At 43.7% G+C, this 24648-nt stretch overlaps 2 protein-coding genes and 1 pseudogene across 14 annotated transcripts in view; 2 read left to right on the forward strand and 1 right to left on the reverse strand.

The window, feature by feature from the left end:
* Window positions 1–1953: 1953 nt before the first annotated feature.
* Slc25a53 (solute carrier family 25, member 53) overlaps window positions 1954–24648 on the reverse strand; it is a 57187-nt gene continuing 34492 nt past the window's right edge. The window contains exons 1-2 of one of the 4 annotated variants that reach the window (XM_011247758.1): window positions 22986–23020; window positions 1954–4459 (exon numbers count right to left, since the gene is read on the reverse strand). In XM_011247758.1, coding sequence (XP_011246060.1) covers window positions 3508–4428 — 921 coding nt within the window. In that variant the 5' untranslated portion in view covers window positions 4429–4459; window positions 22986–23020 and the 3' untranslated portion in view covers window positions 1954–3507. Of the gene's footprint in view, window positions 4460–8983; window positions 13158–13803; window positions 13871–22985; window positions 23021–24648 lie in introns of those variants that run through there. The other 3 variants (NM_001114179.1, XM_006528599.4, NM_001082412.2) reach the window with 3 other exon arrangements.
* On the forward strand, window positions 13217–19310 carry Zcchc18 (zinc finger, CCHC domain containing 18). Of its 10 annotated transcripts, NM_001358437.1 has the most exons (5): window positions 13217–13329; window positions 14015–14190; window positions 14545–14599; window positions 14769–14908; window positions 15351–19310. In NM_001358437.1, exon 5 carries the CDS (start codon window positions 15476–15478, stop codon window positions 16655–16657), a length of 1182 nt encoding a protein of 393 aa, NP_001345366.1. In that variant the 5' UTR covers window positions 13217–13329; window positions 14015–14190; window positions 14545–14599; window positions 14769–14908; window positions 15351–15475; the 3' UTR covers window positions 16658–19310. The 10 variants fall into 10 exon arrangements, with proteins under 10 accessions (NP_001345366.1, XP_030107345.1, NP_001030586.1 ...); XM_030251485.1 differs by lacking the exon at window positions 13217–13329 and having other exon boundaries at window positions 13977–14242; window positions 14548–14599; window positions 15351–17218; NM_001035509.2 differs by lacking the exon at window positions 13217–13329 and having other exon boundaries at window positions 13985–14242.
* On the forward strand, window positions 17379–24644 carry Gm15038 (annotated as a pseudogene).

A 24648-nucleotide genomic window follows, 5' to 3' on the forward strand; every position in this document is an offset into this window, starting at 1 on the left:
GGGTGTGTGTGTGTGTGTGTCTGTGTGTGGGTGTGCGTGCGCGCGCGCGCACGTGCACACACGCACGCGCGAGCATGCAGTTTTCTGTCTAGCAATAAGTGTTTCCCTGTGTATAGAGAATGCATGCTCATATAGTATAGCAAATGAGATGAAATGTTAACAGGTCGATCTGAGTTAAGAATACATAGATGTTCTTTAAGCATTATGCATAAGATTTTGGGGAATAGTGCTGATCATTTCTCCCTAGTTTGTGACACAACTTTGTGAAAAATATTTTCTCTTGGAAGTTAGACATAAGCACAACTCGCTGCTGTTCTCATTCGCCTTTCTTTGTATGGGTGTGTATTGTACTTCCTTGAATGGACAAGCGTTGATATCCATCACCATTCATGGAGATTTGGTTCCAGGACTCTGTGGGAATACCCAAACTAGTCACTTCTGAAGTACCATATTTTCCAAACTTGTATAATTGTATTGGCATGACACTTCCGACATAATATGTTTATTGTTTTGTTTTTATTTAGGTTTATTTTTCATTTTGTAGGGAAGGAAGAGGAATTGAGTCACCATCTCATACAGCCCAGTCTGTCCTGGAACAATGTAGCCTTGGGTGGCCTTGAACCCTTGATCCTCCTACCCTCCCATCCTCAGGAAGGGAAGTAAAGATATGTGGCACCATGCCCTGCTCTATCCCACATATTTTAAATCATTGCTAGTTTACTTATAAAGTCTAATACAAGTTTAAGTGCTCTGCAACGGATTGTTATACTGTATTGGTCAAATGTACAACAAGGAAGAGAGCCACACACGGTCAATACCTATGTAATTCCCAGCAAAGATTTTCTATCAATAATGCAGAGAGGAAGCCAGACAGTGGTGGCACACACCTTTATTCCCAGCACTTGGGAGGAGAGGCAGGCAGATTTCTAACTTCAAGCCAGCCTGGTCTACAAAGTGAGTTCCAGAACAGCCAAGGCTATACACAGACACCCTGTCTCAAAAAAAAGCAGTAATAATAATAACAACAATAATAACAATATTAATAACAATGATAATAATAATGCAGAGGTAGACTCTGCAGGTAAGAAAGACTAACAACACTGTCCCATCCTACTCATCTACAGCTCTCATGGAAGGTAATTTTCTGTTGTCCTTCTTGGCAAATAAATGCTAGTATTCTTATGACCTACAATCTTGGCTTTACTTCCTGTAGCATTCAGCAATGAATTCTCATCACTAGACAAGCGGGTCATTATGAAGGACAATTTTGGTTCAGTGAGTATGAAAGACTCCAAAAGGAGCCCCTCGCTCAGGCCTCAGGACAATAGCGGATACCCAAGAACTCACGACAGACCGAGCTTGTTGCAAACCACATGAGGCTTTATTCGGGGAAAGCCAGAGCTCTGGGGATGACTCATATCCCACGCAGGGGTAGAGGAGTCGACCTCGAGGAGAAAGAGGTCCCAGCTTTTATAGGCCCTCAGTGGGGGAAGGAGAAGGGGGAGAGTAGGGGATTTCCAGATCTAAAAAATGTCTATTCTCAAGAAATGGGCATGGGAGGGGTACAAGGAAAGAGTCTAATGAAGGTGCAGCAATGGGCACACACCTGGTCAGAACATTGGCAGACACACAGGTTCAAGGAGTGGCCAGAGCATTGTGCACCTCTATTTTTTTAAATCAGTGAAGCTAGTTCTGCTAACACTGACGTCTATCTTGCCAATTTCAGGGCTTCTGTGTCCTTTTACATTCTGCCAGGATCTTTCAAGTAGGTAAGGGTAAAGGAGTTTATCATGGTATCATATATGAAGCAAGAACTGCAGCACATGCCATCTTGGGAACACTCAAATTTCTAGAGCTGAAAGGAGTAGGGCAGTTGTGCGGTATGATTGTACAGTTTTGATGATAAAGTTGTTATAATCACAAGCATGCTGTAAATACCACAAACTCACTAAATATTGTGCTTGAACATCATTTTATTATCATTGTTATTATCATTGGCATCATAATTAGCACAAAACTAAATCCACTATTAAAAGAAAACAAACACACCCCAACGGCATGTGTCTTGTTGACAATGAGTCAGTAACTTTATCTTCATGTGATAGGGATAGCACCCTGAGGATAGAGACCATATCACAGCTTGATAATCAATTTCATAATTCACCAACTTTATTGAGCACCTAGGCACAATGGAGGATTAAAAAATGCATACAAGCATCCCTGCTTTCAAGAAGTTTACAGACTAGTAGAGGTATTGAAGAACAGAAAAAACATTAGGACCACATGGGACCAGTGACATAATGGGATCAGTGCATGTTGATGAGGTGCTAAAAAGAATTATCACAAAACTAATGTCACATTCACTTTTGAGGGGGGTAGAGAAGGGGGTCCATACAGACAGTGGCATTGGAGATGGACTTTAGTAAATTGGAGGCCTTTTATTGGGGGAGGGCAGTGCAAGTGGAAAAAACGGTGTGGGGCAGAGTATGGCCTTGAGTAAATTCATGGAATGTTTGGGGAGTGAAAAACACTGCATTTGGCTGGATTAAGCTGCCCATGCTTATGGGGTAATGATATGCATAAAGTTATATGGGGTCCATATTGACAATGGCTCTGAATGACAGGCTATGATCATTATACTATATAGCTGTCCATATCAACAGAATTAGCAATTAATTATGAAGAGATATGTTCATGCTAGTTCCAGGTTTCTTGTAGAAACTTAAAGGTAACATAATCATATATATATATATATATATATATATATGTATATATATATATATATATATATATGTATATATGATTGTGTCAAACTACCTATAATAATATTTTCTCTATTTGGCATATAATTAAATTAATTAAATTTCTTTATTCAAAGCATTTTTCCTTCTATCCAGGCACCAATTGTTTTCTCAGCCCCATATTCAGCATCATCAGTTCTTGTGGCATCTGACGGGTGGAAGTGAGCCTAATCTAGGGCTTCTAATCAGAGCAGATACCCTGACAATGGAACCTATAACTTGGAAGTGAGAATGGCTGTGGTAGAGGCAGTGATAAATGTCAGTAAAATATAGGCATCTCTGAAGTTGTCCTCAAAGCCTAGTGTAGTTCCTTGAGCTTGGAGTTCCACTCAGTTTGGTCAGAAGGACACACAGAAGGACCCCAGGTTTACAGTACTGAGCAGAGTCCTCTTTTAAAGTTTCCTCTTATTAAAAAAAAAAATCCTTGAAGGCATGACCTTTAATCTGGGCTACAGCTTTTTTAAAGTCTTACTTAAAGGCTTCAGGTTCTGAGGCTACTTATGCTGCGTATAGACTAGGGAGACTTTCTTTGACCAAGGCATCCTGGTAGGCTTTGTCTGTGACTAACAGGTGGAAAGTTAGGCGCTTCTCCCATGCAGTGACAGTTTACAGATAGTGCTTGTTTCAGGTAACCAAGCCAAAGAAATATACTAAACACGACCAACACAGAAAGATTTAGAAGACACCATAGCCACACTTCCTTTAGTCAGTCTGTCATCTCTTTCTTGGTGTGAGCCTTTCTCTGCAAGAAGTCATGGATAGCAGTAGTGAGGCCCCATGTCACACTGGACCTGAGGACGATCAGGGATCCTCCTCTATAAATCAGCAGGATTTTTCTACCTCGAGTGTCCCACACATCTTGGGCAGAGGCCCACAGGCTTGGCATTCTCTGCCATCCAATATGAGACTGCATATTGGCAACTAGCACCATCAGAGGATACAGAATCAGGCAGGTGATTGTTCCATTGACACTACCAGACACCAAAGCAGGAACCCAATGGGGCAGGCCTTGCCTTGCCAAGCCATCCTGGATAGGATCTTTGAAGGAGAAATAGAGAGCACTTCCCAGGCTGTTTCTGACAAGGACTGGCCAGAAACCCCGATAATAGCCCAGTGACAGCCTGCCCCAGAGCCCGTAAGAATTGAATTCCTTGAGAATGCTGAAGGTGCTAGGGAAGCAAGCTTGCTTTCGAGCATCTTGAAGCACATTCTGTACTCTTTCAAAGGGGCTGAGTGCTACAGCTTCTACTACACCTGACATGAGCCCTGCAGTCCAGCGCTGTCCAAGGGAGTGTGGCCCAACCGGGGAAAGAAAGCACAGCAAACTATCATAAGTGCCAAACAACAGAGTCCCTTGGAGGGTCTTGGAGAGAAGAGGAGGGTAGATGCCCCGGTAGAAGTACTGAGGGCCTTCATGCCAAAGCTGTTTCACAGCCTCTGACAGGGCCACAGCATGGATCTGCTGCCGGAACACAACCTTATAGATAGGAAAGGTCAGGAAAGTAGACATAAAGTTGGAAATCGCCCCAAGGGTGTAGGCCTGTGACTGCCAGCTTTTCGTTCCTGGAGCTTCTGCTCGGGTCTGGTGCTGCAGCTTCTTCCCAGCAGTGTTGTCCTGCTCCTCCATGCGGAACACAGATGGACACAGATGGAAGAAGCTAGCAAGAGGAGACAAGAAGTTAGGAGAACCTTTTAAAGGTCTGGACAAAGGTTTTCCTGCTTTGGTCAGACATCCAAGGATGAGAAACTTGGGGGTCATGAAACACTGTTATCAGTTTCTAGAAACAACACACTCCTAGGGAATTAATAATTCATGAACCTTAAATGAAAAAAAGTTTACTGCCTTTGATAATTTGGAGTACTTTGATGACATGGTAATATTCAAACTTTCAAAGAATCATGATTAAGAATCATAGAAATGACTGGGCATGGTGGCCCATGCCTTTCATCCCAGCACTAGGAAGGCAGAGGCAGGCAGATTTCTGAGTTCGAGGCCAGCCTGGTCTACAGAGTGAGTTCCAGGACAGTCCGGGCTATACAGAAAAACCCTGTCTCCAAAAACCAACACCCCCCCCCCAAAAAAGGAAGAATCATAGAAACGGGCTGGAGAGATGTGGCTTAGCGGTTAAGAGCACTGACTGCTCTTCCAGAGGCCCCGAGTTCAAATCCTAGCAACCACATGGTGGCTCAGAACCATCCGTAATGAGATCTGATGCCCTCTTCTTGTATGTCTGAAGACAGCAACAGTGTACTTAGATATAATAATACATATTTAGGCCAGACTGAGTGGGGCCAGAGTGAGCAGGGCTGACCAGAGCAAGCAGGGCAGGAATGAGCAGAGGTCCTGAATTCAATTCCCAGCAACCACATGAATGGCTCACTAGCATCTGTACAGCTACAGTGTACACCTATACATACAATGAATAAAATAAATCTTAAAAAACATAGAAACAAGGAAATCAGTTATCTTCAATTCTTACCTACAAAACTCAGCATTTTGAAAATGTCCCTGTATGCATGTACGAATATTCCCACCCACAGAGGCTAAAAGAAAAACACTTGATCCCCTGGAGTTACAGGCAGTTGAGTCACGTTGATGTGAGGCTATGAACTGAACCTTAGTCTTCTGCTTAGCTGGTGCTGTGGATCTTATTTCCTACTGAACAAGGAAGTTGTTTCTCCCTTTCCCAAACTATGTTCTGCCTTGCTATGGCTTGATGCTAGGCCTTGTGTGTGTGCCAACCAAGTCTACAATCAGATTCACAGCCTCCAACCCAAATTTTTTTTGGTATGTGTGTGGTATATGTTTGTTAGTGTTTGTGTATATGTGTGTGTGTGTGTGTGTGTGCAGGTGTAGATGTGTGTGGGCATGTGCATACATGTGCATGGATGCGTATACTAGTAGAAGTTAGAAATTGATACTGCTCTTCTTCTACAGCTCTTCAACTTTTTTTTTTTTTTTTTTTTGAAATCGGGGATCTCATTGAACCTGGAGCTAACGAATGTGGCATGAATAGCTGAGCAGAGAGTTGCAGAGGTCCTCTTGTTATTGCTGTCCCAGTTCTATGATTACATGCATGTGCCACTGTGCCTGACATTTTATGTGGATGTTGTCAATTCCAGCTTGGATCCTCATGCTTGCAGAACAAGCCCTTTACTGATTCAGCCCTCTACCCATCAAAACATTTTTTTTTAACGGTAGTAAAAAGTTGTTGTGTGAAGCTTTGTTTCAAAGTCGGTTGTAAATTTGGGGGTGAGACCTTCCTCCCATCTACCTCTGTAGCTTCCTGCCCAAACTATAGTTTTCTCAGCACAACACCCTACTCCTCTGTGACTGAAGGAAGGGAAGAACAGTGGTTTCTGGACGCTCCCTCATGCCATGATGCTCAGCACCTGGCAATTTTCAAGTTTTACCTTTTATATGTATAGCTACAGAATAGGGCAGGGTTTTTCATGGTGTGCTCTACTGACATTTGGCACAAGATCATTCTTTATTCTACTGTCTGTTTTAGACACAGAAGGATGTTTATCAGGGTCCCTGGCTATTACTCACTGCACACCAGAATCACAAGTCACGTTCTACATATGGAAGCATCAAAACAGCACCATCAGGCCATGTAGCTCAGTTGACAGACTGCTTCCCTAGTGTTCATGAAGTCCTGTGTTTAAGCCCTATCACCATATAAACTGCCCATAATGGTGCATATATGTAACCGGTCATTGGGAAATAAAGACAATCGAGGAGGCGTTCAAGACCATCCTTAACAACATATCAGGTTCAAGGCCAAGTAGGAAAACATGAGACACCCACACCCCCACACTTAAGAAATCTTAAGACACGGAGTAGTCGTATTAGATACAATTTGGGGGCCAAGACACAAAGGAAAACTTACAATCAAGAGAGAAACAAGAGCTAAATGTGGTAGCACAGACCAGTGGTCTGAGCTACTTGGGAGGCTCCATAAGAGGTCATTTGAATCTGAATTCCAAAAGCTGCCTGAGCAACTCAGTGAAACCCTGTCAGGAGGGAGGGCGGGAGGGATGGATGGAGAGGGAGGGGGGAGGGGAGGAAGGGAAGGAAGGAGAGGGAGGGAAGGAGGGAGGGAGGGAGGGAGGGAAAGAGGGAGGGAGGGAGGGAGGGAAGTTCTGAGAAGAGAGTGTGCAGCAGTGGCAGCTGTCCCTTCAGGGAAAGGATACACATGGCTGGTCAGGTATAAACAAGGAAGAAGAGAGCACATGCTGATCTGAAGGCAGAAACAGGAAGTCTAGCCACAACTGTGGACAGCAAGTTTCACACAGAACCTAGAACACTGTGGTCTGTGGTTATGGCTCACTCAAAAAGACAAGGGGCCAACCAGGCTGAGACCTGACTGAGGAGTAGAGGTCAGGTGCTACATGCAGGTTATACAGCCTTCCCTGGGATTCTGCACTCACAACTGGCCTTAGAGTGCTTTTCCTAGAATCACCCTTCTTGGATGGCCCTGCCTGGCCCTGCCTGGCCCTGGCCTCTTGTTCCCTTCCATCCCTAACCCCACAATATCATCCCTCCCTTTACTGAAGCCACACTCATTTTTTTTTTTTTTGTGGTTGAGGAGGCTCACCCTTCTGTGTTCTACCCATGACCATCTCCCCTGCTCCCAGAACTTCTTGTTGTCCTAAAGACTCAGTCTCCTTCACCTTCAAGGACAAGAAAGGGAGTAGAAGGCCCCATGCTACAGGGATCCTTTGGCTGAGAACTTGCCAGGGCCGAAGTTTCTGGAGGGCATGTTTTACATTTGTGTAGAATAATTAATTCTGGGCACCTGGCAGTCACTTCCATATCTCAGGAGACAAATGGGGCCCCTTCCCTACCTCTTCCTGCCCGGGTCAATCAGACCTCTAAAGCAACAGGAGCCTGGAATATTCCATAGCTCTCCCTTCTAAATCACCTTGGCCTTAATGAGGATAAGTTGTGAGATAAAAGGTTTTCACTTCATCTAACCCTGCCTTCAGTAACATTCCAGTTCGTGCTCTTTATAAAGATGTGTACATCACTCCAAAAGGCAGTCTGACATAGTAGGAGGAAAGTGGTTTGGTGTACACCCACACTGTAAGCTCTGATTCTGTTATGAACATTTTATAGGACTTTAGAAATTTAATGACCTCTTGGAGCCTCTTTTACTTTAGTTATAAAATTATCAGGTAAGGAAAGCTGTTCTGTTGGCATCCCTCAATCTGTATTCTGTCACAAGGGCTCAGATGTGGGAGATTCTGTACCTGTGGTTGATAATGGCATTGCACTTTTGTACCACAAATTCCTTCTACCATTTATGTCAATAATTTTGGGGGGTTAAAAGTGAACAGTAATTAAGAAGCACCATACTTTAAATGTCTCATACATCACTTTATAAGTTCAATTACTTGTATTTTACCCAGGGAAGAAAGGTCATGTTTCTCTTGTGAATTTTTCCCTTAAGATACTTTGGGGAACAAATAAGATACTTTGGGGAACAAATAGATCCAGAACTGAATTCTGCCTTCACCGCTTACGTAGCTGTGTGATCTGGGAGAAGGGTAGGAATATTGTCTCACATTCTTCAGCTCTAAAGTGGTAACAATAAGGTCTATATCACAAAACGCTGATATAAAAATTAGTAACAACATGAGATAAAGTTGCTGAAAACCTATGACTTGGCGACTTTATGTTTTAAAAGTATCCAAAAAAATTATTCCCAACATCATTATCTGTCTTCATAGAGTACATGTTCCCGAATACCAGCTAGAGCCAGATGAAGTTGCATGCTGGAACATATCCACTATTCCTATGGGAGCCAGGGATGAGCTTTCTTTTATGAATCCAAAGGCTCAACATAACCCTCCAGGAGAGCCTGGCATCCTGACATTAGTTTCAAAGCATAGGATGGAGAAGGGGCTTGGAGGCTGCCTGGAACAATCGTCATCTAAACCGTATGATCTGTCTCCCACATCTATAAACCTAATCCAATGAACATATGGGAACTAAGACTTTCCTGGCTAGGCTAATGAAGATAGGGATCATGGGTGGGCATTGTATGAATCAGCCCTGCATCTATCTGTTCATTTGGGGAAATTCTCAGCCAGTCCTTTGGTCAGTTAAAAAGCACATATCGATCATCTTTTAAGTCATGGGCAAATCACTATGGAGCTAAAGATGGATCTGCTACCTGTCCTCAAGGATGTGGGAATTTAGTCGGGTAGACAGTTCAGCAATGGACTCACTCACACTGGAAAACAAAATAAAAATTACATGGTCAAAGGAGATTAAGAACAATTTATTTTACGCAGAACAAGGAAAACTCAATGCTGGCAAGGACGTGGAGACAACACACCCATTATATACTGTTTATGGAAATGCAGCTTAGCACAGACACCACAAGTATCAGTACTAAGGGTCCTCAAAAAAGTCAAAAAGAAAGTAGATGGCTCAGCTATTCCGCTCCTGAGTATATACCTGGACAATATTTAACGGGCGTACCAAAGAGACATCTGAATTGTCCAAGTTTGTTGCCACATTATCCACAATGATTATTACAGAATCAGTGTAAATACCCATTAACAAATGAATGGATAATGAACATGAGGTGTGTAGATTAGTATATGAAGTATTATTCTGCCACCAAAAAAAAAAAAAAAAGAGCAAACCCTATCATCTCCATCAGGGTGGAAGAAACTCGATGATGCCGTGCAAAGTGTAACTAGTCAAGACCAGGAGGACTTCAAATATAGCATGCTCTTTTTTTAAACTTTTTTATTTTACTTTATTTTATTTTTTTACAAAAGCATGCTCTTATAAAGTGGAAACTAAAAAAAATGTAGACTTGTAAGTAGAACAGTAATTGTTAGGGATTGGGAAGGTAGTGGGGTATAAGAAGGATAGTTCGATATGATGGTGAATATTGTATTCGTATAAGGCAACAGCCCACTGAACCCCATTCAAATGCTAAAGATCTACACAAGTCAGAGTTCATTATCGCCATAGGAGTTTTCAAGACTTCCTCGTGTACTAAAATGTGCCCTTAATATGTGTTAATAAAAATGTTCTCTGGAAAGAGGTGGTACTCTAGCCTTAAATAAGTCACCTCTTGTTAGGAGGATAAGTGCAAATAGGTGGTTTACACTGAGCAAGAGACCTAAAGGACAAAAACTAATGTTGGCAGGGATAGGTGTTTCTAGAACACTGGTTCTCAACCTGTGGGCCACGACCCCTTTTTGGGTTAAAGAACCCTTTCTCAGGGGGTTGTCTGAGATAATATGCATAGCAGATATTTACTATTCATAACAGCAAACTTTCCGTTATAAAGCAGGAATAAAAATAAGTTTATGGTTTGGGGTCAGCACAACATGAGGAACTGCATTAAGGGGTCACAGCATTAGGAAGGTTGGAAAACACTGGCCTAGAACATTATGCTTGTCCTTCACATCCATAGAAGAAAGACCTTCCCTGGCTCCCATAAGAACACCAGATGTATTCCTGCAAGGCACTTCATCTGGTCCTGACTGATCTTCAGGAACATATATTCTGTGAAGACAGAACAGCCTATGGTAGCCTCGTAGAGGGTTTTAAAAAAACAAAACAAAGCAAAACAACAAAAAAGCCCAATCCTTTTCCCCTACCACCCCACCCCCGCACAAACAAACAAACAAACAAACAAACAAACAAAAACCAGACAGAGCAGAGGCTAACACAAGGAGTCGTAAAGAGGGCCATGTTTATTTTCCCCGCTGATGTATGTTATAGAGAACATTGTAGTCAGACAATCCTACCTTTGAATTTTGCTCTGCTATTATGACCTTGGCCGATTCTTTCCAACCCTTCTGAACCTAAATATCATTATTGTTTTAATTTATATTTCTTTCCTATTTTGATGGACAGAGTGGTACCCTGTGCTTGTGGAGATCAGAGAACAATTGGGGCTCTCGGTTCTCTTCTTCTACCTCATAGGTTCCCAGACTGAGCTCCGGTCATCAGGCTGAGCAACAATCACCCTTATCAGCAGCCACCTCACCCCCTGTATCACTATTTTTAAAGTGATGTTCATGAAAATTGCATGTAATCACAACTATAAAGAGCCTGTGCTGTACAGTACATTTTTTCCAAGTGAAGTGGTAGCAGCAAAGGTCAAATGATGACAAAAACCACACATGCTGGCTGTTCTAGGACCTTCTACTAGAATGCTTTATTTTATCCTATTTTTCTTTCCTCTTCAATGTTAGGGATCAAAATCAGGGTTACTTTTTACATACAAAGAAGATACTCTCCTGCTGCACTGCATCCCCAGAACTGCAGGATACATCTACATTTCCCCCTCAACATGGAGATGGAAAGTACTCATGGATTCTGGAGTTGGGCAGCCCTGGGCTAGCATCCCAGTGGCTCCACTTCCAAGTAGCACAGCCTTATGCAAGCCACTTTACTTCCTCGAAACTCAATTTTCTATGCTGAAAAATGGTGTGTGATGTCTGTGTCAGCAGGGGCTGCCAAGAAGTTTAAATGAGATAACCAATGGAAAGTTCCTGGCACAGAGGAAGCCTGCGGCCAAAAGTAGCCACTATTATTTCGTCTGAAAGCTCTACCTCCTAACCCTCAAGCTTTTAAGGTTCATTTGTCCAAATCAGAAAATGTGGCCTCATTAGAACCATCCTTTGGTGCACACTCCTATCCATGTGGCCAGAGATAAGAGATGTTCTGCATCCCGAAGGGTTTTGCTAATAGTAACTTTGCTCTAAAACATTCTTTCTTCAACCTCTGAACCTATACACAATCCATTCTTCTCATTATTTCTTATCAGAACTCTCAAGTCTCTCCTTTAGTTCCTGGATCTTACTCACATGGTCCAACAGAACATCTACTTTGGTGATGAAGCTAGTGGAAACACAAAACAAGGGTCTGCTATGAGGTTGTTGTCTGACATGATACTAGAGAGCAGAGCAAGATATGAAGGAAACCTACCAGGTACTCCCACTTCCAGCCCTAACTCTGCCAGGTGAACTGCCTGTCTCCTATGTGCCTCCAATGCTTTCTACTTTACCCCCCTTCCACTGTTCCACCCCCAAAAGAAAGACATCAATAGAGAAGGTGCATCCTTCCAAATTTGGATTGCTTATAAGATTCTAATCACTACCGTTGTAAATAAGAAGGCAGGCAGGAATAAGTGAACTACCTTAGCAGGTTGAAGTCAAAGCCAATGGCAATTGCAGGGTTTCAAATGGTTCCCATGCTTCCAGGCATCAAGAGTCCAGTGTAAGCCCTCCAGGGGCCTCCTAGCCACCATCTACATGGGAGAAGTGTAACCTGCTGTCTAAGAACCAGAAGCAGGAAAAAATGGAGTAGGTTTTCTAGCCTCTGGCTTCACAGCCCATTCGCTTTGGACAGCCTTGCATGCTGTTTCCATGGAGTTGCTCCTTCCTGGGGCTAGTGATGCCAAATCCAGCAAAGGAGAAGTCCCCTGAAGAGCTCACAGAAGGGCAACCTAGCAACCTAGCAACCTAGCCTAGCCAGGAAATAAAAGAGCTATATCAGCGGCAGAGAGCTGTGGTGTGGGGGTTAGGTCAAATGGTGTTTTGTTTCTCACACTTTGTCCTCAAGCAGGTGTTGAAAGAGGAAGATATTATGAAGATTGTAGGGCAGTGAATGGTTCTTAACTGTTTGGAGGCCACAGGCCCATCTGAAAATGTATAGAGCTATGGCATCAGAAAAAAAAAAAGTGGTCAAATTCTTTGCACGCAGTTTCAAAAAGGACTTGAAGTAGCAACTTCTGCTCTGGGATTAAGTTTCATGACAAATAGGCTACGGACAGACAATTGAGTGACAGCCCCATTTACTGATAGCCTTCGGCGTGGTGTGGTGTTTAGAACACTGGTTCACAGCTTTTTTTTATAACCCAGAATCAATTATAGCAACAGGTAAAATGCAAATGACATTGCTCATCCCCAATCTGAAGCAAAGCCAAATCTCCAGAGCTGGAGCCCAAGGAACGTGATTTCCAACAAGCCCTCAGCAATGATTGCGTGGTAGCTTGCTGGGTGCCCATACTTTAGTTTGTAGCACGAATTCTAGATTGAGAGCTCTGGCTTCTTCGCAATTTTAGGCAAGTCATCTCTAAGTCCGATTTCCTTTGGGGGGGGGGGGTCATACAGAAATGCTGCTATTTTTATAAACAGGTGGTTTGTTTTCGTGTAAAATCGGGAGCAGAAACGTGTCTCAGTTTCCTCCTTGGTAGAATGCATATCATAAAGGATTCCATTCTCTTCTTTCCCATCTCTTCCCCACTCCTCTCATCAACACAACCATTTTATGAGCAAAGCTGCTGAGATAGTTTGTGGCTATGTATGGACGAGTGAAAATGCTCTCTCTGGGTAGCCCAGCACAGGGCAGTGTTGGCATCGACACAGAGGAAAGCGCTGGCATCAACAGAACAGCTGACCGAGGTGCAAAATCGGACGTTATTAGCTGCTTTGCTGCGATACAGGACAGGAAGCCTAAGCTCCTGGTGGCTCAGTTTTCTCATCTGTGAGTTGATACCAGTTTTTGGTCATTATTTTTATGTAGCCCTATACTGGTCCTTTCATCCTCATTTTGGCTTCTCTCCACTAAGCCTTAATCTGACACTAGAAAGGGGGTGTTTAAAGGGTGTAACCCTTGAGGCTAGATGCCAGGGCTGGGGTGAGAACTGTTAATTCTGTGCTTCCTACCCATACTGCCTAGGTGCTTACATCCTCCTCTCTGTTAAATGGGTGCACTGCTACGTTTTAGCGCAAGACTGATGAGAAGAATACGTGAGATGTCCGTGCACGCGCACAGGACACACGGAAAGAGCTCAGCAAATGCTATCCCCTTCCCCCCTATACAAAGGTGAAGAACTCTCATTGTTCACTTGGTTTCGGTCCCACCTCGTGTTTAAGGCATCTGGTCGCAAAGCATCGGAGGGGAGCCAAAGCAGAAGGCGATAGGAAGAAGGGAAGAGAGGGGAAGCTGCAAACTCACGAATGAAATGTAAATGGGCCAGGTCCGTGAGTCCAAGCTGCACTTGACGCCGCGCCCGCTCCCGCGCCAGTCTGCCGCAGCCCCCTCTAGCAGGTTCCCCCCTCTGGCAGGCATTAGCATCCTGGCCCAGGCTTTGCAGGGAGGCCGCCCCTGCGAACAGCTGATTGGCCACGCCACTACCTTCGTCACTCTCTTTTGTCTCAATGGGCAGAGACTAAAAGCCGCCGCTGCTGCTCTGCAGGCTGAAATTGAGGGCGGGGGCAGCTATAGCTGCCTTGGAAACCGCGGCTGCGACTCTGCTACCCCTGGCTGGGCGACCCTGCAGAGAGCCTAACCCAGACAGCTCTGAGGCTGAGGCGCCATCCTTTCCTCTGCAAGGCCTACGAGGTGAGACAGCTCTTCGCAGCAGACCCTGAGCATCCTCTGCTCATCTACGAAGGTAAAGGGAGGTGCAACTGCATAATGCGGAGATGGGAGGATGAAACCTTAATATTTTGAGCTTCCGAATTGGCAGCTTCGAGGCAAGGAAGTGAACACCCTAGTGGTTGGGCTATATGGTGGTATGAGGTGAGTTTCCTACCTAGGATTTGCCTAGATTGGAGAGGGGACTTTTTTTCTTCCAGAAAGGTAGCAAAAGACAATGAGAATGATTCACAATCCGTTTGTCCTTTCTCTCATCTCTTCGGGAATAGAAATACGGAGGTGGGAGGGTATTGCAATTTCTCTTCTTTTTCTCCATAGCAGCTCATCAAAGCCGATTTCAAACGTGAATTCTGTGTGACTGATTGCAGAGCTGGTAGGCCGCTGTTTTCCCCGGGTGAAATGGATTGGGGGAGGGGTGGTCCCCATTGGCTTTTATTCTGAAGGTAGGGTTTTTCCTCCTGGCGACAATGGCGCCTGTGAAGAAATGATGAGACTGCTGACGTCTCAGACCCTTCTCCTCCCTTCCTTTTGCTGTGGCGCAGTTTAGACTAGAGGCCCAGGGCACCTGGATCGGAGAGCCTGCGGTCAGAGATCAATCCTACCCGGACAAGAGCTATTGCGGAAAGCACCTGTTGCAGAGAGTAGGCTTGAAATAAAGGTGGAAGCCAGTTTCTGAGCTCTGGTAAGAATCCTAGAAAAGGGGGAGGGGGCAGAGGGCGGGAGGGGGCAGAGGGCGGGGGGGGGGAGGAACTTGCTACCTAATAGATTTAAGGCCTTACTTATTAACATAATTCTGTAAGGTTTACTCTACTGCCCTTTATTTGAGAGCCTAGTAGGGGCTCCAAAGGTTGTTGTAGCTAGAATTCCAAGCAACAGTTGTTGCCTCTCCTAGAGAACAGGCAGTGGGGTGGGTGGGGCGCAGTAGAGAGGGAGGAGATGTGACTGACAAAGGCCCCACTAGCACACAAAAATTATTGCTCCTCAAGGTTGGGAAATGGCAGTTTCCTGCTGAGTAGTTTTAGGGCAGTGGGCAAATATTCAAGATGGTAGAAAATGTGATTAGAGGCTTGTTCCCAAGTCTATTGCGTTATTGAATTTTTGTTTTGTCTTGTTTTGTTTTACAGTTTCTACCCAAACACAAGGAAGAGACTGCTGGGGAACGTTCCTTTGGAGGTTTCTGCAGATTGGACTGCTTTTGTTTGCAGAAAGTCCAGGCGTCTTGTATTCAGATATCCAATTGTTGTCAGGCATGGCTAGCCTCCTTGCTAGGATGGGTAACAGTCGCCGGCAGAATGCAGCTTTTATGCCTTTTGCCCATTCCATGCTGAGGGCCCTGGGGAGGAGCCTTGGTCCTTTGATTGCCAACATTGCAGAGAGAAACATACAGTCGTTCTCTGGGAGGGCAGAGCTAGGACCCGGGGAAGAAACCTTTGAAAACTGGCTAAGCCAAGTCCATGAGGTCCTGCCAGATTGGCCTATGTCTGAAGAAGAAAAGATCAAGCGCCTGATGAGAACCCTTAGGGGCCCTGCCCGGGAGGCCATGCGTTTGTTCCAGGCTGACAATCCCAATCTAAATGTCGCAGAATTTTTGCGGGCAATGAAGCTGCTCTTTGGAGCGTCTGAGAGCAGTATAACAGCGCATGGCAAATTTTTAAGCACCCTGCAGGCACAGGGAGAGAAACCATCCCTGTATGTGATCCGTTTAGAGGTGCAGCTACAGAATGCTATCCAGGCAGGGGTCCTTCCTCAGAGCGAGGCAAACAGGACTCGCCTGCACCAGCTCCTTGTAGGGGCTGAGCTGAGTAGGGAGCTGCGCACCAAGCTTAAGGGGCTTCTCCAAATGCATGCGCATAATGAGCAGGAAAACCTTCCTGACTTCCTGGAGTTGATCAGGATGATAAGGGAGGAAGAGGATTGGGATGAGACATTCCTTAGAAATAAGCGGCCCAGAAGATCTGAGACAGTGATGGAGCGGGCAGCCAGCCCTGTGGTCTTTCAAGGCTCCCTGCCTATAGTGATAGGCAGTGCCGACTGTAATGTGATAGAGATAGATGATTCCCAGGATGATTCAGATGAAGATGTGATCCTGGTGGAGCCCGAGGACCCTCCACTCTCATCCCCAGGTGCCTCATCCCTCCGAGGCACAGCCAGTACTCAGGAAGAGATGCTGATTATTGAGTCCCCTGATGATTTTGATGAGGAGTCTCCTTCCACTAGCAGTGGTTCTGGGCAAAGGAATAACGGGCCTGGGGATCTAGGTAGAACCAGAAAGCGCAAGTACCCAATCCGCTGTCCTCATTGTGGTGAAGAGGGCCACGCCAAAGAAACCTGTGACAATACCAGCAACAAGGGCCAGGTTTTTGAGAATTTGATAGTCACTCTGCAGGAGCTGACTCACATGGAGAGACCCAAACCCTCTGTACCATACTAAGGTGTGACCCTCGGCCCCAGATCAGTGTTTGAATCTCCTCAGAAGCTAATTCTGGAGGAAAAAGGGATGGGGTGGGCTGCTGACATTAAGGAATTCATTTAAAACAAGCTTTTTCTTTGGAGAAGAAAAAGCAAACTGGGGTACCATGCAACAGAGAGGCATGGGCCCACATCATTCCTTGCTCATTCCATTAACTGCTTAATGGTTGTTTCTCTGTGTGTCTTTCTCTGGTGATTTTAATCTATCCGTGAAGTGGTACCTTTTTGAACCTTCCAAATGAAATTAAAAAGAAAAAAACTAAAGTGTGCATTACCTGAAAAATCTCACCCTGAATTGTCAGCCCCTTGGTGAATGTCCTGCGTATTTCCCTGTACCTGTGTGCCTCGGTATATATGTATTGATAAAAGTGATCACATATAAGTGCTGTTCTATAGTATGTATTTTTTCATCAGGCAGTATATATTGTGGACTTCTAAATAGATGAATATATAACCATCTAATGTCATGCATACTATATCTTTGGTGAAGACAAATAAAAACTGAAACTAATTGTAACAACTACGGCAGGGGTGTTCTATTTAAAGATAGGAGGGGAAGTTGAAATGAGCTATATCTCTTTTCAACACCTGTTGTAATTACTGGCCTGCCTCCTAGTTCATACAGCCATCTGCACCTACTAGTTAGGGTCTCAATGTCCTCAACCATATTGAGAAATCTGACCATGGCCCATAAGAGGAGCCACCCCTGTCTGGTTCTCCCTCACGTCTCAGCCTGCAATCAGAAGCTGAAGCTGACCTCTGGTATCTGTCTTTGAGCATTCTTCTTGTGGGTACATTAGTCTTTTACTGAGAAAAAAAAAAAAGAATGACTGCATATAAGGCTGACAGCAGAGTGTAAATGAATGCCAATCTGAGGATCTGAAACATTTGTAAAAGATTAATTTTTATGTGAAGTATAGGACTTTTTGCCTGCATGTATTATGAGCCTACAGAGGCCAGAAGATGATGTCAGATCCCGTGTACCTGGAGTTTGTAAGTCACCATATGGGTAGGTACTGTGAACAAAATCTAGGTCTTTGAGGGCATAAAGTGCTCTTGTCTGATGAAATACCTCTGCGGCTGCAGTCTGAATCATTTTACAATATAACAGGGTTTGCAGAGGTCTGTCTGTGAAGAGGGTGTACAGCACTGGTAGCTGGCATGTCAGGGACAGAAGTAGAGATCAGGTGCTACATGCAGGTTATACAGCCTTCTTGGGGATTCTGCACTCACATCTGGCCTTCGAGTGCCTAGAATCACCCTTCTTGGGTGGTCCTGCCTGGCCTCTTATCCTGTTCCATCCCTACCCCCACAATATCATTTTGTACTCCCCCTTTACTGAAGCCACACTCATTTCCTGGTGATAGAGTTGGCTCACACCCTTTTGTGTTTTCTGCCTATGACCATTTCCCCTGCTCCCAGCACTTCATGTTGTCCTAAAGCCTTCAGGGCCAGAAGGAGAGTAGAAGGCCCTGTGTTCCTGAGATAGAGCTTGCCAGGGTCAAAGGTTCAAGGGGGAGGGACATTTCTTACATCTTTCTCAAATAATTCTGGGCACTTGGCAGTCATATCCATATTTGAATAGTCAAAATGGGCCCCTCCCCTACCTCTTCCTGCCTAGGTCACTCAGGCCTACAGAGTTACAGGGTCCTCAACCTTCTTTCAGATTTATAGCTCTTACCTTTCTCTATAATCAAATCTACCCCAATAGCCAGAGTATAAGATCATTTCTGCACGGGCTGCTCATCTTTTCATCTTTTACTCTATTTGGGGGGTATTTCCCCAGACTTACAGGTTCCATTAGAAAGTAGCTAGCTTTAAGAAGAAATATATGCTATACCCACACTGCCATCCTTCTTGCTGCTATTACCTTGGAGGTCCAGTGTGGACTGCTGATTGGAAAAAGCTATAGCTTTTATATTCTGTAGCACATCCTCTTGTCTTCCTTTCCCATCCTTTCAACTATACAAACCTGAGGGTGTGTGAATTTTCATCTCACCAAAAATGGTGCAAAGCTCATGGTTTCTATTTTACTTTATGGGACACTGAGTTTTCCTTTATTGAAGAAACATGTACAGACTTCATGTGTGACAACTGGCCTAGGACCTAGTACCTGTCACCCTTTTAGTGGCTGCTGAGCCCTGCCAACTACCTAGTGCTTGCTGCTGCCCTTAAGGCCATGCCCTGGAGCTCTTTGATAAAGCAGCCCTAAACGTGCTGCAGCCTCCAGAGTTTAGAAATGAAAAAATTTTATCTTTAGCTTCAACCTTGAAGACACTTCTGTTCTTTAAAGCTTTAAGGATCACAGTTCCTATCTGGCTATTTTACAATGAAATCTTATATTTGAAGATGCTGTTGGAATGTCCAATAGAGACAGCTATTTTTATGCTGCAATTATTGCTGTTCACGTGGTTCTGGCCCTGTTTGTCTATGTGGCCTGGAATGAAGGCTCATGGTGGCATGGAGGCAAACAGGACTAAAGTGAACATCACCTTTTGATCACATGAAATTTATTTTTGGAATATGTTAAACACTTCTGGGATATTGATAATAAATATATTGTTTGAATAAAGTTGAAAGGACATGTTTAAAAATAAAGAACTATGTACAAACTGGGTACAGTGGTATACACCTTTAATTCCAGCACTCTGGAAGCAAGAGGCAAGTGGATCTCTATGAGTTCAAGGCCAACATGCTCTACAGAGTGAGTTCCAGGACATCCTGGGGTGACATGGAGAAACCCTGTCTCAAAATAATAGAAATAAAAACTAAAAAGAGAACTATGTCTGAGGAGAAAGCCTGGCATTTCTGCCTTCATTCTGTGTTCGTCTCCTTTTCCTTCCTGTTACCTGTTTACCTCTGCACATAGGCATGCATGTAAATCACTCAAGGAATGCCGCTGTCCATTCTTTCATCCCTTTTTATGGCTAAAGGCATAGAGTAAATCAGTGTCCTAATCCTACAGTCACCATGGATTGTAGGAACAGCAGAAGCTCACTAGAAAGCCGGTCCTTCAGATGAGGGCAAGTCTCTATGACAGTACAGCTGTATGCTAGTAGGGAAATAATCAACATCAGCGAACCAGATTGACTCTCTCAAGCAATTACATACAGCAATAAGGACTTCATCAGACCACCCTGCAGGGCTGGGACTGAGGTGATATGATAAACTAGGCCACACTCAGAGGAGGCCTGCTTTAATTACACATCTCCCGCCCCTTGCCCCAGTCCTCCACTATTTAAACCTAAAGCTCATGGGGTTACCCAAAAGATGGACTCGAGGATACCTGTCTCTTCCCAATATGGCCACATGGAATAAATCTGTCTCCACATTTTATTATTACATGTCTAATGAATGTTTTAGGGGTAGAGAGCCTACCCTGTTGAGAAAACCCAGGAATGCCTGTGCTATTGAGATTCCTCTTGGCTTCTCTGAGCACCATGGATCCCTTTGGAATGAAGAGGGTCTTATAACCAACCTAGTATAGGTAAAAGGTAATCAGAGCGCTTCTTCGTGGCCCTATCCAAGACAGAAAGTCAGGGAAAGGTCAGTACTTCTACGAACCAATTTGTAAATGAGAATATTGGTTTTTTTTTTAGGCGTGTCATGGAGAAGGAATAATGAGGTATGAGCCATGGATGAAAATTATGTGTGTGAATACACATATAGTGTTTGTGTGTTGAAGAGATAGCTTATTTGGAGCCAAATTTGAGTGAGCATGGTCTTGAAACATGGATTTAGGTGTCCTCAAATCCATGTTCCAATTTGGAAGCGATTTCATTGAGTCTTTATGGTAACAGGACAAATACAGTTTTGTTTTGTTTTTACAATGTGTGCACACACACTCATGCCACAGCTTGTATAATAATAAAATGTGGAGACAGATTTATTCCATGTGGCCATATTGGGAAGAGACAGATATCCTCGAGTCCATCAAAGCTTAGGTGAGTTGGGTCTGTCTTTCTATCATGTGGTCATGGAGATTGAACTGGCATCATCAGGCAAGTGCCTTTACCTGCTGAGCCATCTCCCTGGCCCAGCACAGTGATTATAGGAGCAACCACAGAGTTAGTTGGTCAATGCCTGTTTCCATTGATGCACTATTACAAGTCCATTGAGAAAATCAGCCTACTCATATATAGGTTTGTGAGTGTAACTAATTTTCTGGGAATATATTCCAAGAAGTGAAGTTGCTGGACCAAGGACTACAGTCCCCAGAAAGCAGAGTGGAGAGCAAGGCAGCCTTTGCATGAACTACTTAGATAGCATACTTCACATTTTCACATGCTTCCTTGTTTCCTAACTTGCCTTTAATATCCTTTTACCTCTGAGCTACTACAGACTGTAATATGTAAGACTCAGTTCAGCTTTAAAATCCTCCAAATCAAGTTTTCAAATGATTATAAGATTTGTTTGTCATGGAATTTTTTCAACTACACAACAGTTTAGGGAATAGTGTAGTGAAACTTCATCTACTCATCAAGCAGCTTCAAGAACTGTTCCTATTTCTAATCATTCATTCATTCAAATTTGTTAGTATTGAATTTTTCTGAGATAGGGTTTCTTTGTGTAGCCCTGGTTGTCTTAGAACTCATGCTGTAGTCAAGATTGGCCTTGAACTCAGAGATCCACTTACCTCTCCTTGAGTAGAATCCCAATTCTTTTCAGGTTACCCACATCTGATCAAGAAAATAGATGTAAGCCTCCTCAGCTAACTTAGCTTCTGTGAAAGCTTTCTACTGTGATGGAATGGATTGCTTCCACAGTAGCCCTGGCAGAAGCAAAGGTATTCTAAGAGACACCTGTTCCCCTCATTTGGATTATCCAACTACTGAGACACTTAAGTCTAAAGGAACTGAAATTTGCCTAGGAATCTCATGGTTGTTGGAAAGAAAAAGTTGAAGCATGTCTGCTGAAGATGGGTAACTAGCCTAGTTTATTAGGTTTGCTAGGACCTAGGCAATGACCCTAACAACACTGGTAACATCTCCATTGTCCCAAACCTACAGCAATATCTTACTGTTCTGAGCCTATGGCTCTTTGGACTAGCTACTTGAGTTCTATCTACACTTCTCCTCACTGAAAGGTATATATCATTTTTTACCAAATTATATCCACATTATAATATCAGTAAGAGCCACAGTTTATGATGTCTCTAGTCTGCTTGATTTTTTTTTAATTTAAACTCTCACATTCTGTCTTCACAATAATTTTTAATGCATCCCTCTATTATTGTGGGTTCACAGATAAGAGCTCAAGAGCCCAACAAGTAAATATGAGTGAAAAGGTTAAGGACAAAGTAAACATGTCAGAGGCAGGGTTCAAAGCTGCACGGTCTCTCTGAATTTCCACAGTGACTTTATAAGGGCGCTATCATCACAAGTGAGCAAAAGAGCGGCTGCAGCATTCCCAGGCCAAGCACATTTGCTCTATTCTAAGATGAAGATACTTAGTACAACCTTGATGAAAGGAAATAAGCAACAATTTTCATGAAGATACACACACTGTCCATTGATTAGAATACTCAATAACTCAAAGTAAAGGAGACAGATGCAAAATGAAGGCAAAGATGCCACACTTGAACCCTGCTTTCGTATAGCACGATGGCACACACCTATAATTCCAGCATTCGGGAAACTGAGACAGGTTTGCCATGAACTCAAGGTCACCAGGGTCACATAGCACATCAAAGACAAGTCTGTGCTCTATCCCCCGTCCCTGCATTGCTTATAGACAGGATAAATTTAGGTTGAAAGTTTTGTGGGTCAGTTGCTGTCCCTATCACTCCACTGGTGTTCCTGCCTGGTTACAGGAGTTGGCCTCTGCAGGTTCCACATCCCCAGTGCTGAGTCACAGCTACGGTCACCCCCATTGATTCTTTGGCATCTCCCTGATACCTTTTAAAAACAAAAACAAAAAAACAAAAAAACCCAAAAACTGCCTGTGAAAACTTTCGACCCAAAATGTATCCTGTCTACAAGAAATGCAGGCACAGGGGAAAGAACAGAAACTAAGGGAATAGTTAACCAATAACCAGCCCAACCTGAGACCCATCCCATGGGCAAGCACCAATCCCTGACACTATTTATGATACTCTGTTATGATTGCAGACAGGAGTCTAGCATGGCTGTCTTCTGAGAGGCTCCACCCAGCAGCTGACTCACACAGATGCAGACACCCACAGCCAAACAGCGGATGGAGCTTGCACACTCTTATGGAAGAATAGGAAGAAAGATTGCAGGTCCCGAAAGGGTAGGCACTCCACAGGAAGACCAACAGAGTCAACTAACCTGAATCCTTGGGGCTTTCCGAGTCTGAACCACCAACCAAAGAACATATAGGGGCTGGACCTAGTCCTCTCCACACATATGTAGCCGATGTGCAGCTTGGTCTTCATATGGGTCCTGAACAATTGGAAAGGGGGTTATCCCAAAAGCTGTTGCCTGTATGTGGGCTATGTTCTTCTAGCTGGCCTGTCATGTTTGGCCTCAGCGGGAGAGGATGCACCTAGCCTCGCAGAGATTTGCTGTGCCAGGGAGGGGGAATGCCTAGCGGCCCCCCACCCACTCAGAAGAGAATAGGATGGGGAGATAGGGGAAGGATTGTGGGAGGGGGGGTGACTGGGAAGAAGGCATGAACAGGATGTAAAATGAGTAAGTTAAAAAATAACATTAAAAAAGAAGACAGCTTACTTCTTAGTTAGAATATGTCTCAAAAGAGAACATATAACATAGTTAGTGTTATTTTTTTCTCAAAATGAGTTTTGCATAATTATATATGTATATGTAGTTTAATAATAGTTACTATCAAAATCTTGCTAAGATTTCTCATAGATGAATACAAGCTTACTCTAGAACAAATAAGGAAAAGTAATTAGAATAGACAAAACACCTTTAAATGAATAAACTAGGGATAATCTCTCTATCAGATATTAAAGTTTATTATACAGACAAAAGCTATTGAGGTTTGCTACTGGGGTAGCATAAGACACAAACCAGAAATGAATGGAGCACCCATAAACAGACAAACAGAAATACACGCACCTGATACTTGGTAAATAGCAGAAGGAATGAAATGAAGATGAATATTGGTGCTCCTTTCAGTTCTCGTTTTTACTCTGTCTAGGATCCCAGTTCATAGATGCCACATTTATTTAAGGGAAATTTTCCCTTCTAAGGTAAATCTATCTAGGTCTGCACTTACATACAAGCACAGAACTGTCTCCTAGGTGATTCTAAATCCTGTTAAATTGGCAACGAAAATTAATCATTATAATTCCACTTCCTGCCAACCCAACACCAAACATATCACCTTAGTATTCTACCCTGGTTCCCAGTCTATGTACATCTCAGAATGCATTTGGTCTCTCTCTAAAAGCTCTCATAGTCTTTAACAGTTACAGCTCTCTTCAGAAAATTAAAGTCTCCTCTGAGACTTCAGACCTTCTCTTTTATTTTGAGCACCTATGAAATCAAAATACAAGTTGAACACTTCTAATATACAAAACAAGAAGTATCCCCACCCTAAATGGCAACTAATGGGAGAACAGCGAGGAAAGGATGGAGTAAAGCAAAAACAAAAGCCCAGTTAGAACTAACGCCTAGTCCTATAGCTCCCTGGCTAGCATGGAGCACTCCGGATGGGATCATCTAAGGTCTAGATTTGGGTAGTGCCAGCACTCCACTTCTGCCACCTCCAGAACATGAGACTTCTGTCTTAGACGTGTTCCACTGTGTTCTTGCAGCTTTCCTCAGTGGATAAGTACAATTCTAGAATCTCCAATATCCTGGTCCCTCCACTGTAACTTGGGCTTCATCTTTCCAGCTCCATTCAATGGCTTCTCTGGGTCTTCTTCCAGGGAATCCAACAATTATACCCAGTACTGGATTCACAGGCTTTCTGTAGCCTTGAAACAAGTCTTCCTGCGTCACTCCCACTTGCTTCTTCTATACC

Source organism: Mus musculus, chromosome X (assembly GCF_000001635.26).
Source record: "Mus musculus strain C57BL/6J chromosome X, GRCm38.p6 C57BL/6J".
NCBI classification, from domain to species: Eukaryota; Metazoa; Chordata; class Mammalia; order Rodentia; family Muridae; genus Mus; species Mus musculus.